Source organism: Mycena indigotica (assembly GCF_014461135.1).
Source record: "Mycena indigotica strain 171206Taipei chromosome Unknown Mind.scaff0012, whole genome shotgun sequence".
NCBI classification, from domain to species: Eukaryota; Fungi; Basidiomycota; class Agaricomycetes; order Agaricales; family Mycenaceae; genus Mycena; species Mycena indigotica.
In genome coordinates, this window is record NW_023503011.1 from 2,720,887 (window position 1) to 2,735,962 (window position 15,076).

General features: G+C 52.6%; 3 protein-coding genes across 3 annotated transcripts; 1 reads left to right on the forward strand and 2 right to left on the reverse strand.

Moving 5' to 3' along the window:
• Positions 1-773: 773 nt before the first annotated feature.
• On the forward strand, positions 774-1,494 carry MIND_01250900 (uncharacterized protein; the record flags this gene model as incomplete). Its single annotated transcript, XM_037368994.1, has 4 exons — positions 774-847; positions 954-1,164; positions 1,216-1,363; positions 1,415-1,494. 4 exons carry the CDS (start codon positions 774-776, stop codon positions 1,492-1,494), a joined length of 513 nt encoding a protein of 170 aa, XP_037214962.1.
• A 65-nt stretch (positions 1,495-1,559) lies between these two features.
• MIND_01251000 (uncharacterized protein) lies at positions 1,560-2,300 on the reverse strand (the record flags this gene model as incomplete). Its single annotated transcript, XM_037368995.1, has 4 exons — positions 1,560-1,685; positions 1,731-1,881; positions 1,930-2,167; positions 2,231-2,300. 4 exons carry the CDS (start codon positions 2,298-2,300, stop codon positions 1,560-1,562), a joined length of 585 nt encoding a protein of 194 aa, XP_037214963.1.
• A 9,626-nt stretch (positions 2,301-11,926) lies between these two features.
• Positions 11,927-13,841, reverse strand: MIND_01251100 (F-box domain-containing protein; the record flags this gene model as incomplete). Its single annotated transcript, XM_037368996.1, has 2 exons — positions 11,927-13,781; positions 13,831-13,841. The coding sequence occupies 2 exons, from the start codon at positions 13,839-13,841 to the stop codon at positions 11,927-11,929; spliced, it is 1,866 nt and encodes a 621-aa protein (XP_037214964.1).
• Positions 13,842-15,076: the final 1,235 nt, after the last annotated feature.

The window sequence follows — 15,076 nt, forward strand, 5'->3', positions numbered from 1 at the left end:
AGCCCACTGCCGGAACATCGGAAACGTCTACGCCCTTGGCAACATCACCCCAAACTGGACGACTGCCACACCAGACAGCGACGACGAGGATTACAATTGGCAACCGGCTGTACCAACAGCACCACGGCAGGACCAGGGGGAGCAAATCACCCCAGTCAATGGCAAGCCCGGCATGGCCCCCGAGGCTATGGCCACGGCCCATTCGACACCACCGCGTAGCAACGCGCTGATCCCGACCACGCCGCCATCACCTCTAAGTTCTCTCACCCCATCTCCACCTACGTCAACTCATGCACGTCCGGAGCAACGCGCACAGCCAGCGAAAGCCCCGCGAGACATCAGTAGCCAAATCACCACCGACAATATTATACTCGGGCCACGCACAAAGAAATATGCGAAGCCCGGAGCAGCACTTGTCACTACCGAAGACGCCACTTACTTCGGCGGCCTTGCGATTGAAGCGCTGTCAGCGCAATAACTCTCTCACGAGAGGCAGTTCCCATCTGCGAAATACGGACACCCCAACTCAGCTCGACTCGTGTTCGAGGGGGAGTGTTGAAGTATCGGGTAGCGAACCCGAGTCTCACCGGCCGGATCACGTCAGCCGCCGGACCGCCATCACCGACGCCGATGCGTCGGGATTGTTCTACAATATTCTATTGACTCATTAGCTAGAACCTACCAGAAAGATTAGAGTACTATAAGTACTGCTGTATCACTCTACAATAATCATTGGTTTTTCCTTTCTTCCTTCAACAGCACCTGCAGTCCCCATGCCCCGACCTGGGATTGAACACGACGCAGAGAATCGCTCATCGACGTCAAGACGAAAAGACATTCGCGTGACGTAAGCGCGCCACGTCACGGTCCTTGGCACTTGCCTCCTCCTCCCATCTCGCTGCTCTGCTGCGCTATCGTACCGTCTGCAACGCGTGGAGCGGCGTGGCCGACAGCGGCTTCCCGGCCATATCCCGCTGGCGTCGGGTACCGGCGACGCCTTCCTCACTTGCCGTTTGCGTGTGTGTCGCGCGACGCGCGGACGGGCTGGCGACTGCGAACTGCGACTGCGCAAACGTCGCCAACCCTCGCATCTACGAGGACAGACAGAGAAGGGCCGGGCAGTGCGCAGGGTGTACGGCCAATCGGGCGGTCGGCCACAGGCCAGTGCGTCAAAGCGCCCCATCCCTCCGTCTGTTCTCACTCGCCACAATCCAGCGCTCTTGTCCTTCCTCCATTCCCCAATTGTGCTCGTCCTCTTTCCCCATATTCTATTCCCCTATTGCCAATTCCGCACCCAGCTATATTCGTTGTACTTGCCTTTCTTCTCGGGAAGGGGCAGGATACTTGTACACCATGTACTCATGTACGGACTTTCGCAGCCGACTCAACCGGCAACACTACATCTTTGTCGCAGGTTCTGACACCGGACGGAGCTGGGATGGATACGCCGGCGCCCGGGGGATGGATCATGGCGGAGAAGACAGAGGGAGCTAGTGGACGGTGCGCCGTGTACAAGCTGTGTATTGGTTTCCTCACTGTCAAACGATCCAGGCTATTCACTACTCTGCCCTTAACACCTGGCCCGACAGCAGCCGGATGCCAGTGGCAACGGGCGGCACGAGCTCGTGCCTGCGGAACTCGAGGTCGGGGGCGCCGCCGACTGTGCACCGTTCGCGGAACACGGCCTGTCGCGGAAGTCAGTTCTGTCTCAGCCACGCATCCCAGCGCACCCATTTGACGAACGACTCCGGCGACATCGCCGCCGCGGCATCGCTCAGCGGCAGCCGCAGCGCGCGGCGGCCCGCATCCTCCGCGAGGAGCGCCAACCCGCGCTCCAGCGCAAAGCCCACCACGGCGAGCGGCTGCTGCTCAAGCCGGTCCCTGAATTGCATCATAAAAAAAATGCCCACGGCAACCCTCGGCCCTTACCTCATCTCGCTCTGCAGCGGCGCTACCACCGCCTGCACGTCGTACTTCTGCACCGCGTCCGCGAGGCCCGCGAGGTCCGCGAACGGGACGTCCGCGAGGGGCACTTGCGGCGTCTGGGGGTACACATACTGCAGCAGCAGCCTCAGCAGCGCCGAGTGCGCCGCGAGCAGCTGGCGGTGCACGGCGTAGCGCGTGCCGTCGCTGGAGAAGAGCGTCACGTCGCCGCCGGGCGCGAAGGCTGGCCGCGGCGATGGCGCGCGATCAGCGTCGGGCGGTGTCCTAAGGGCGGCGGGGGACGTACCGTGGGGAATGGGAGTCGGGGCTGCTGCCATCGCCTCGGATAGTGGGGGGAAGAAAGCAGGGAATACCATCAGACACGAGGCAGAAGGGACAGGGGGAATAAATAGGTTGCCGCGCGCGCCCGATGGGCCCGGACCCCGGGCCGTGCCTAGTGTAATATTTGAAACAATAGCATTTTGATACTTCTTTCTGCGGAGAAGAATGAATTTGAACAAATAGCTGTATTTCAAGGAAATTTCTCATAAACAACCCAAATTGTCAATTAAAAGTTTGTCCCCTCAGAGACACATCCGATTCCGGTCCGATTCCGAAGGCATCTCCGCCCTCCTAATGGTCACCCTCGCCTGCGACGCCGCTCAAGCCTTCTGTGCCTGACAGCAGCAGCTACGGACAAGCAGTATATAGTCAGCTACCTATCAGGCGGACCCTCAGAGTTTCTTCTCTTTAGATCCTCCCCTGCTAGGGCCTTGATCTCAGGCCTCCGGGGTTGCCCTTACAAAGTTCAGCTTCCTTATACAGATTTGTATACCTTTCTCTTTGTAGCAGAAAGGACACCTTTTGGTTTTCTTTTTCACCTGTCATACAAGGACAAAGATCATCTTTCAGGAAAAGTGAGGAGGAGGATGTTTTCTTGCCACTTCCATGCAAGCAGAAGGCAAATCTTTCTCTTTTCATCTACTGTTAGAGGTGTATAGAAAGAAGCCCTTTTTTGAAAAGTTAAAACTATATTCTTTTGTACAACAAATAGGCAATGGCACGGGTAGGCCATACCCGCACGGGTACGCGGGTTTTACCCGCACGAGTACGGGTACGGGTCAGCGCCACCCTTACCTGTGGCTTGATGACTCAGCTGGTTCCCCTTGTGCTTGCCGCTCCAAAGGTTCTGTGTTCAATTCTGTATTTGTTGTTTATTTTTGCTGGCATCCTATGGACACTAATTACAGTCTTGTTGACATGCCTTCTTGACTAGCTGCCCCTCCTGCGGGTAAACCCATACCCGTACCCGCGGGTATGGGTACTGTGGCTGTGCGGGTCATGGTACGGGTAGGCCCTCGGATACCCGTGCCATTCCCTAACAACAAACACACCCAAATATCAACAACTCATTTATAAAAAGAGTAAATGGATCCTTTATATTCCACAGAAAGGGGGCATAATGCATTCAAAGATATATGAAAACCTCAGCTTTTAAATGCCTTGTCTGTCATCCCCTCAAGGACATTAAAAATCTGAATAAAGAATAGACATTTCTAATATATATAATATATATATTATAATATAATATTATATTTATCAGCCTATTTACAACAAAATCATCAGGTCTATATTTCAATATAGTAAATGTTGTTATGAATACAGGAAATCATACTGTACTAAGTATTTTACTTGATTCAAATGCTATTTTGGGTGTGACATTGCATACAAAAATTTGAATTTGTATGATTTCCTTATTTGGAAGTCCTTGGCGTGCCAGAAAATGTGCAAAATTACCGCTTTAGGGCATGAAATTCTCAAAAGCTGTGACATGTGAAAAAATTTCATATAATATCATGGGTGTGACAGGTGATATTTGAAATAAGTAAAATACTATAGTAAGGTATGTATGATTTGAGAGGATTGTTTGGCCTCTACAGTGTACTAGCAGAGTTGTGTGGTTTATGTTATGTCTACTAACTTTTTTAGGTTGAAAGTTAGTAGGGATCATCACAATGAATGTCCTATATATATACTAATGTAGAGTCTATATAGTCCTATATATCTAGCTAAAGTAGTTATGATTATTGATATCCATATTCATAACAACATTCACCAAATTGAAATATAGATAAGTCCATAGACAGCAATATTATACACCATTAGCCTATATCTTATTAAGGAGTACATATATGCATTCGATTACTTTGGACTAGAATGCCTCTCTCTATAAGTTAAATTTGATGATTCCAGATCATTAGACCAAAATATCATATCTTCTTTATTGCCGTTTTCAAAATAGTTGGCACCGCGGGTTCGAACACAACTTTTGCCATTTTTTGGACCCCGCAGTAATTATTTTATTTCTCCATGAATTCTCAACATAAAAAGAAAATTTAATAATCTAAAATCATCGTTTTAATGGGGCAATTTTATCGATCAACTTCGGCCATAAAACTACCATATATGGACATTTGCTCATCAACCTGCACATAGCTTGATTGTGTCAATTTCTATGGGCAAAATAAAATACCTTGACCATATATTCGACTATGCAAGGACTTGGCACATATACATCATGTGCCCGCCTGAATATCGGCCCCAACGACCCGATTTGAGCGAGAACAAGCAGTGACATTGATCTACCGCCCACGGAGTCTGACGATGGTCCAATAGCAAAGCGGCCTCGTGGGACGTCCACCGAAGCTCCCTGCCACGGCTACTACCCGGTCTCGTTCCCCACTCGCCTCTCTGGCCCCCAAGGCAGCATCTCCGCGTCTTTGGACGCGCTCTCGCGTCTCCACGACAAGCTCAAGCGACGATGTCGTCCCCAACCTCCAATCTGACTCAGGTTCCTCGCGTTCCTTTTCCGGCGACCCTCCTGAAGCCGCCGTGAATGCTATCACTGGAATACTGGGGCGGAATTCTTCACCAAGCGATGGAGCGGTGGAGGGAGACGTGGACTATGTGCTGGTGGAAGATGAGGATGAAGAGGAACGCGAGAACGCGAGGGCTTCCCCCAAGTCGACTGCTGTGAAGAAAACCGTTCTGAGGGCCGGGAAACTCGCGTCGAAGGGTGCCAACAGAGACAAGGCAGGGAAACAGAGCAAAGATAGAGCCCCGACGATAGAAATTGCTGATTCTGATGAGGAGAATGCGGAGAACACGGATGAATCTGACGGAGGAGAGGAGGAAGAAGGTGAGTGGTATTTTGACCGAGCGCCGACATCAGCAAAACTCCATCCGCCTGGAGTGGTTGGCAAGCCTGGCAAATGTCATGCAAATTCTGGCACCAATCTGGCACGGCTGGGCCATAGCTGGCTTGGCTGTGATGGCTGGTGCCAGAAGTTGATGCAATCTGCCAGTATTTAGGCAGCGAAAATCTTCTAAGTCCAGCATCACTGCATCAGCCATGTGATGATGCCACGTTACCTGGTGACGATTTGACAGGTGGCGCGATTTTGTCGCTTTTTCTTTCCTCCCACCACCTTCCCCCCCAGTTTTCTCTCACTCGCACCCCTGCGTAAGTCACCTCTTGCGCGCATTCCTTCTTACCCATACACAGACTGCAACAATACAGCGATTCCTGGCCACTGACTCATGATACACGATATGGCAGGCCCTGGGTGCATGTATGTCCAGTCTCCCCTTCATTTACCTTGCGCTGACATATCCAGTAGCGCTGTCTTCATCCGCCAGTCCACCTCCGCCTCCACCTCCGCCTCCGCCCCCAGCGAAAGGCGTGTGCTCGAGCCGGCGCAGCTTGTGGGCACCAGGGGTAGCGTCGATTGGGCCAGGAATGCCGCATGCATTGGTGCGTTCCTCCCATTTTCCCTCCTCCTCCCTGTTCTCATCCGTCCTCGCAGTGCTTGGCTTCTTGGTAAGGAGCAGATGTCCTGCTCTCCGGCGTCATGGCTGGACTGTGGGCGGTGGCAGCAAGGTAACAGGCCACTCCCTTGGTGCGACGCTCTCTCATCGCTCACCGGTGCCTCGATCCAGACCACGTTGACGGCCTCCCCCGACCTGGCACTCTCTGCGATCCTGGTTCAGGCGGCTGCGCGGAGGCAACCCCGCCTTCGCGTCACCTTTAGTTTTTCGTAGATAGAATGATTTGTATAATATTGCAATATTATGGTTTCTTTTCTAATTCAAGTGATTTTGGGTGTAGTTGGAAGAGTGCTAGAACTGTCCTGGATAAACTCTGGGAAGATTCTGGCGCCAGAATCAATTCTGGAGCTGGCTATGTCATTAATGGAGACAGGCCGGTTCTGGCGGCCTGTCAGGTCTGGGAGTGGCCTGGGCGCCTTGGTGCCAGGCCGCCCAGGCGGATTGAGTTTTCCTGATGGACCATACTGACTATCTATGGCTCCTAGACGAACTACTCACATTTCTTGTACCGGATGGAGCGGCTGTTTCTGAGCTGAAGATCCTGTCGTCAACTCCGCACGCCGAATTCCTCCAAAAAGTCGCTGACGAGATGGACGTTCGCAAGAGTAATCTGGAGATTGGCTACAAGCTTAGTACAACCGCCGCAAAGAACCCTCCCATTCGGTTGAAGACCAACAGCCCCGACAGCTTCCTGGGCATGATTACAGCTGCCCTTACCGCTCTCAAACAATGGCGCAAGTCCCAAACAACGCCAAAGAAGGATTTCACTATCAACATCATCGATTTGCGTGACAAGGCGAAGGAATCAGGCAAGAAGAGGAAAGGGAAGAAGGGTGGAACCGGGAAGAAGGTCTGTGTTGCTATATCGCCGACCATCTCGTATTCATCTTCCATATAGGCATCTGCTGGTGCAACGAGTGATGATGACAATGACCTGGAGGTGCCGGAAGGTGGCGTGAAGAAGAAAACACGTGCACAGCATGTCGCTGAACTTTCGCTGCAACGCAAGTGTGAATCGCATGGTGGATGGTGTGTGTCGGTGGGGGAGAGTCGTCAGCACGTTGCGTTGTCGCATAAAGACCTTGGGAAGTGGGGAACAATCATGGTGTGTCCCACCCACATCCACTCAGTCCGGGCTAATCATTTACTACAGTATGAGACAGAGTACAAGTCCTATGTTACTCCGCCACCAGAGCTCGGTCTCGGACTTCCCCCACCTCCGCCATCTCGCATGAATGCAAGAACGTGTGACGGTTCGGGTCGGGCCGTCGGGCCCTATACGGCCCAACGGGCCCTCACCACCCTTAGAGCCCTAGGGCTTGACAAGCCCTCATATATTCACAAGCTCAAAGCACTGAGCAACAACACTAATATCCCAGAGAAGGGACCTAATCACGGATCGCGCTCTAGTCAGCCATCAAGCCATCATGACCCGCCATCAGGGATCATGATGCGCCGCCGGACGCCCTTGACAGTGGGCCCAATCGGCCCCAGACAACCACAGGGATCAGGAGGGAGCTCCTTACTGTTGCATTGCCAAACACTCCTTAGTGTCGACTTTGGCATGGCTCCTTTCCAGAGGAATGGTCCCTGGGCTCCTAGCGGAGCGACCAGGGACGACCAGAGACATCCCCTGCTCCCTTCTGATCGACCCTCAGCGGGCCCGATCAGCCCCTAGCGCCCACAGTATATAAAGACTAGAGTATTACTCCTATACCTTAGGTTTAGCATTGAAGTCTCTTCCTTTGAACCCTACTCCGGCCTGGTCCCCTAGAGCGGAGTTGCTGCAACCATACCCCAGGAAAGGGGCGTCTAGACGACTTCCAACACCGCAGGCCAGCTTGCCTCATTGACCTGAGCCCTTGGTTGGGCTGGACAGCCCAGGCTCTTGTCTCTTATGTTCACCCTTGTCCTAGCCACTTCTTCTTGCTCTCTGGCCTCAAGCTCTGGGTTCCCCTGGTACGGGGGCGATGGGAGGGTGCGGGCCCGATCGGGCCCGCATGTCACGCGTCACACCGCGCCGTCACGCGGTGTCTAGGAGCCACAGCGACTCGTTCCTCCAGGAAAGGAGATATGTCGCCCCTTGGACTGGCAACCCTTCTCAAGCGCTCCAGGGGTCTCGGGCCCGCAGCCCCTGCTGCGGGGCGACTCCCCTCGACCCCTGAACCGTCGGGCGTGACCGCGTTACGTCACGCCCCGCCCGAACGGCTTGTTCAGCTGGCCCAGCCTATGTCTTGCCCTATGTCTTGGGCACCGACTCTACTAGGCAGCACTCTTTGGCTATGGACTCGTTCCCTTCAGCAGGGGTAGGACACTCTAGACGACTACTCGTATCCTGTGACACCGCTGTCACACAACGTGACAGCGGGGCGTCTCGAGTCGCCCGAGCTGTCCCTACCCTGCTCTATTGCAGTAGTGGCACCATCTACGCTGCCTGGTTGCCGACCACCCAGCTATGGGGGTTGAACCATCTTTCCCACACTTGTCAGACTGGCAGGAGACCGTCACGTGGGCCCGGGCCGGCCCTGTTCCTGACAGAACGGCTGTGCCGCCTTATGGCTATCCTCCTCCGGGTCCATATCCATACTATGGTGCACCATATGGAATCCCGCCACCCCCTCCACCACCTCCTCCTTCACTGCTGAACTCACCGCCACATGCTAAACAACTACCTACCCGAACGGCAAGCTTAGAAATGATGGACGATGAGATCGACTTCCCAGTGCTCTCAGAATGGCTTCCTGCGCAAGACACTCATGATGCCCGCTCGAAATACAACGCAAATCTTTCCGCACATGTCAGTAGCCTCAACGAACATGGTTATGTATTCTTGAACCAGCTGGAGATGGAGTCGGCAGATGGGCTGATGGATCTGTGCCCTGGTATGAAGAAGGGCACTGCTCGAACTGTGATGGTATGGGTGAAGAAGGACTGTGATACTGCTCGTAAATATTGGAAGGAGTTCCATGCACGTGAAATAGTTGTCGCTGCTTAGGTTTGTCGGTTAGGTTGCTCAATCCAATGTTTTGTACTAGCAACTGAGGTGCCAAGAAATGCATTGAGAGAACTAGAAATAACCAGAGTGTCTAAACCAGGCTGCCGCATCGTCAGGTGTGATGGAGTACACTGCATCATATAGCTTGAGAATTGCGACAACACGATCTGCTTCATTTTCCGTTGCCGCACGGAATGCATTGCCATATCGGCGCATGTATGCCTTCATTTTCGAGAACCCGAGCTCGATTGGATTGAAGTCCGGGGAGTAAGGCGGAAGATAAACACATTTCATGCCTCTACAATGAAGTGAGAATCATAAGAGATATTATAGCTGTCCCAACCGTTGTTCAATTAGGTCTCGAATCTGTTCAGCTTTGTGGATCCGACAGTTATCCATCACGACAACCGAGTTGGCAGCTGGGAATGGGTTCATTTGATCTAAGAGACCATCTAGAAACTCAATAAATGTCTCGGTCGTGAATGAGCCTTCGCGGATGTCTACTGATAGAATACCATCCAGTGACATGGCGGGTAGAACAGAAAATCTGCAGTTTATCCAATTAGCTCTTCAGTCTATTCTAGAAAGCGAACACACCGCTTTCCACGGACAAAGAATGCCTTTCGAACTGCTCGCTGACCACGAATTGCCCAGGCTTTCCCACGATATGTTGTCCGGTGGTCGCAAGAGCTTTCATCGACAAAAACCAGTTGATGGGCCTCGAAATGCTGTGAAATCTTGAGCGTATAACTTGCTCATTTGATGGCACAGCGCTCAATCGCCTGCCGTGTCAACTGAGCGTATCTGTTAGTAGCCGCCGCATGGGCAATAGATTCACCCTGGACTGCTACCTTTTTCATAGTATATCATTGGCGCTGAAGTGACCGCCATACAGTCGGGAGGGAGACAAATTCACCACAGACTTCTTGAAGCGCAACTTGAAGTTCGTCAAGGTATTGGTCACAGCTGTAGTCCAGGCAGCCAAGTAGAAACTACCAAAAATAAGTGAGATAGTCATTGAAAGAGCGTTGAAAGCCTAACAGAAACATGTCCACTTGTAAGGTGCCTTAGTCGACCACGTGTTTCAACTGCCTTGGCTGAGAGGACCCCACCAGTTGTACGGTACTAAGCAAGGATGCGTAGGGCTGTAGGCCGTCGCCGTATATTACGGCGTACGGCACGCCGTAATACGGCGCCGTAACCGTACCGTATGGCACCCTGGTGCGCAAGTGTACGGGACGGCGACGGGACGGCCGCGACGCCGTAATGACCGTCCCGTATACGGTGACGGTCGCCGTATACGGCAAAGGCTCGGCTAGCGCGCGATTTGATCCGGAGATCGTCGATCCGCCGGGTATCGGACCTCCGGATGCCCGTTGCTAGGGCCCAGCCGCTGTCGGTGGTCAGCCAACACGGCCTGGCTAGCCTCGGAGGCAGCCTAGCACTCCAGGCGGGCGCTTGGCACTGCCACCCGTCCCGGCCCGGTCGCTCGGAGGCACCTTTAGCCTAGGTCACACCCAGTGACCTAGCTGGCCGTCACCGTCACCGTAATACGGCGTGACGGCGCCGTCCCGTACCGTAAGCGCCTCGAGCTCGAGGGCTTACGGTACGGCGTTAGGGCCGTCCCGGCGCCGTCAGAGGCCGTACCGTACATGGCCGTAGCCGTATACGGTACGGTCTACAGCCCTAAGGATGCGTCGTATCTGACGCTTGCTGACTGTGGTGAAATCTACAATATCCTGGATGGGAAGGCGGTTGTACATCCGGACAATAGTCCAGGCCAACCTCTCAGGGATCGGAGTGCCCTTTCCCATGTCTGCTGTAGAGCACTGGAGGTAGAAGCAAAGAGCGGAGCGTGAGTGTCACATGTATGTAATACATCAATGTCACTGCTTGTTCTCGCTCAAATCGGGTCCGTTGGGGCCGATATTCAGGCGGGCACATGATGTATATGTGCCAAGTCCTTGCATAGTCGAATATATGGTCAAGGTATTTTATTTTGCCCATAGAAATTGACACAATCAAGCTATGTGCAGGTTGATGAGCAAATGTCCATATATGGTAGTTTTATGGCCGAAGTTGATCGATAAAATTGCCCCGTTAAAACGATGATTTTAGGTTATTAAATTTTCTTTTTATGTTGAGAATTCATGGAGAAATAAAATAATTACTGCGGGGTCCAAAAAATGGCAAAAGTTGTGTTCGAACCCGCGGTGCCAACTATTTTGAAAACGGCAATAATATTATGCATTTTCAATTTTTTCTTGTACATTTGAGATTATCTAGACAAACTGCAAAACTTTAATATTTCAATGTGCCATCAGATCGGAATGGTGGGTGGGAGGTCGGGCAATGTCAAGATCAATGCTTGGAAGAGGTTTGATAAGCAGAGGAAAGAACCACCAACTTTTGGTGGACTTGGCCTTCTAGCAAGCAGTCATGTCCACCAACTATGCGAGGAATCCTAAGAACACACTAGCCACTGGCCTAAACCCTTCTAGTGAGAGGCTAACCTCCTTAGCCTCTAATTAGAGGGGTATGGTAGGCATACCAGGTGGTTAAACCGTGGTTTCAGTTCCAGTTGGCAGTCTGTGCCTCTGTCTCAGGCCTGAATGAAGTATCATTGCTATTATTACCCATTTTATAGATAATAAGTAATTAATCACATCATAATAGGCCAGCAGTACTGTCCCATTTTGATTAAGTAGTCTTTCAAAATTTGGGACTAATTTTTTTATTTATTTGCGGTGATTTTTTCATACAGACTTTGTTGGTCAATGTAATGCATAACACGAACAGTTGACCCATACCCACATGACAGTACTAGTAATGCTTAGTAGAGAATTTTAAATTCATAATAGCACCAAGGGTTTATTTTACAGCTTGGAACTTGAAAAAAAATATTGATACAAGTTTGTACCAACAGACATAAATACTTAATATGCAGGTGTGTTGAAGCAGTTCAAGCACCCACAGGGTTTGTCAAAATCCAGCATAATCAAATCGCATTAGAATTTTTATGTTTTGACTGGTCCTCATAACATCCCGTACAAAATCTATGTTACGAAGTTGTGACAATACTTCCACTTCGGAGTTGATGAATGAGTGACGATTCAGAACCTAGACCTGCTCCCCTGCCAGTTGCTGCATTGCACACCAAGGCCCAACCATTTCCGGAATCACGGACCACTGTCCAGATACAACAGGGTCTTTCTGCGGCGTCGAGGAGTGGTCACGGATCGTATACGACAGCGCGATGCCTTTCCGTTTGATAACCAACAGGAATTTGGACGGACCCTGAGACAAGTCCCCGATGTTCGCTGCCCGCAGCGGTGATGCGATCTGCGAATGCGACGCAAGCGCGCCCGATGTCCTGCTCTTCAACATCGCGACGATGTCCTTCTCCGCTGCGGGGTCGTGACTCGGAAGGGCGAGCGCGAGGGTTTCCAGGCGCGGACAGGCATCGTCAGGCTTCGGCGGCGTGGAGAGCTGCAGGCCGCGGATGAAAGTGCGTCGTTGCGCGGGTCTGTCGAACCGAATATCAGGCCGGGTCGTGACGTCGAGATGCGCCAAGTGTGGTTGTGTGCGGACAATGGACAAGACGTTGGTGAGCATGGCTTCTTCGACCGTCAGCCGCAAACCATGAAGGGATGTGCATATCGAGCGCCAGAGCATTGACAGGTTACGAGTACTCGGCTCGAGGGTATTCTCAGACTTGAATGGCACATCGAGGACAAGATATTCGAGGTTGGGCATAGAGACACCGGAGAGCAGAGGATCGACTGGAATTGGCGACTCGATATAGAGCTGCTTTATTTCAAGCAGGGATGCGACGATTGTACCGAATCGAACGTGCTCAGGCTCGGGGTCGAAGGCGGAGGACTTTCTCTTTTTAGATGAAGAAGGTTGGGGCTCCGGGTCCGACACGACGACAAATGAGCACCGGTGAATGTTGACGACTAAGCACAGGATTTGTCGGAGGATATCGAGCGAGTAGGAACAGTGGAGGTCGGTGAGCTGGAACCAGGCAACAGGAAGTAGCGGTATGGAGGTGTGTAAGCAGAGCTTCCGCACTGTGCGGGAAAATTGATTCAAGGTACGGTCCTGGAATTGGAAACCTCGAGATCCCGCCGATGAAATTTCGAGAGCATCCAGTCGTGTCGGGGAGGTTTCCAGCACATTGAAGGGGTCCAAAGAAGTTCGTCGTGACTGGTCATCGAGATATCCTCTGGTAGGACCATTCCAAGACAGCGCAAGACGGCGCCATCTGCCGCTCGTGGGCACCACCACATCCATCAAGGCCTTCCAATGCACTGACTCCGAGTCGACGAGCCCATCTTCGTGCACGAAGTCGATGAATAGCTCTAGTGGTTCCTGTTTGGAGCGAGCGATGTGTGTGGTCAGTCGGGAAAGAGGATGTCTCAGAGCCAGAGGTGGGGCATCGCGGTACCCTTGCGACAACGAGATTGTCGACCAGAACTGGGCGTTTTCGATCGTCGTCTGCTGCCACAAGCGCGAGACGCGGGTTAGCACAGCCAGAGTCCATGAGGTGGATGGGGTCGGCTCTCCAGCATGAGCGGATAGACTGGAAGAACTTGAATCCTGTTCTATCTCAGGCTTGAGCTGGCCGGCAGGCGTCTCCCTCTTAGTTGTCATGGAGAGCAAGTGCGAGATGATATTCGCGATAACGGAGGGCGGCAGGCGTCGAACAACGGAGATTATGCCCTTGTGCTGCTGAATAATCTGCGTCAGCTGCTGTTTTTGCGTCTCCAGCTTCATGATTTTGGCATCCGCTCGCCGTGTCGCTGCCTCCAGTTCCTGCTCCAAGGCCGCTTTTACACCCGCAATCTGTTCGAGGACTAGCGTGCGCTCGCGGGCAACGCCGTCGATAAACTCGGATATGAGTCGAGCATGTGCCCCACCCTGCGGCGGGGGGTCGTTATTGCGAAGGAATGCAGCGGCTTCGCTGGGCGGGCTGAGGCGTGGAAATGGTTAGAGCGTGCATGTCAGGGTAGGTTGCTCACTTTGCAGACATTATTGAGGCAGGAACAAGTCCTGAGTGAGCCGAGACAAGGTGGTCGGGAAAGAAGAAAAAAACTCGTGTGACACAATGTCACATCATTTTTTTTCGCGTTCTTCTTCTTCCCTCCCTGCGCCCGTCTCCGTTATCCACGGTCTTCGAGCTCTCGACACATGAAGTACCACTCATTGGGCCCCACAAAGCCCTGCCTGGGTCCCGCTCCCTTGGCTACTAGTATCCGGCCTTGTGGCTGGCCGCCTGGCCTTGTCCTCAGGCTTACCGCGCATGCCCTTAGCGCTATCGCCCGGCCTCGTTTCTCGACGAAGACGCGCACCCGCGCAGGAAGGGAGGGTGGTCTCCGTGGGGGTGGATGGCTGGTCAATTAGGCGAAGGTGCGTCAGAGCGATACATCGTTCCTTGTGTTTATACTCACTGCCTTGCAGCTATATCTCCGAGTGAAGTGGGGGCGGATGCATGGTCGTATAGGCGGACGTGCGTCGGCGCGATACATCCTTCGTCCCGTTTTCGCTGACTGCCTTGCAGCTATATGCTCGATACGCTGGCTGTGACGGCTCTGGCTGCGTGGCTTTCGCCGTCAGCATAGAGCCAGTTTGTCGTGTCCCGTGCCGCCTCGGGCTTCCCGTAGTAGGCGCTGTGCCTCAATAGCACCACCAACAACGTGCCTCGTGCGTCCATCGACCGACCGCCCACTTTTCCTACCTCATACTTCTTTTACAGCAGGATGCTCGTCCGCTTCCCAGTCGCAGACATACCCCACCCATGTCTTCCCCCTCTTCAAGCACCGGTCTCCGATACTGAAGAAAAGGGAGGCGCATCCGAGGCGCGTCTTATAGTTCCTGTCTTCTCGTTTTATTGATAATAATAATAGTAGTCGTCGGCATGTTTGGCCAGGGTGAATCCCTGACAAGGAGATAGGACGACTTTTGAGTATGTTGTTTCGCTGTCCTCGACCCGTCGTTTAACCTTTGGCTAGCATCTGCTGTTCCTCCTTCCCGACTCCTTATGATCTCCACCCTTTCGCCTTCTCATCCTTCCGGAGGTTATCTATCGCTCGCGTTATTTCTATCCCGCTTCGAAGACGGCACTCCTTCCAGTTGCCTTCGTCGTCGTTCCCTGTATCTCATGGCATTCGTAGAAACCTCCCACTTGATGATTCTTCACTGCATGAACGTGCCCTGATTCACCATACCATATCCCTTTGCTCCCTTCGAGTTTTCTCCTATATCTAC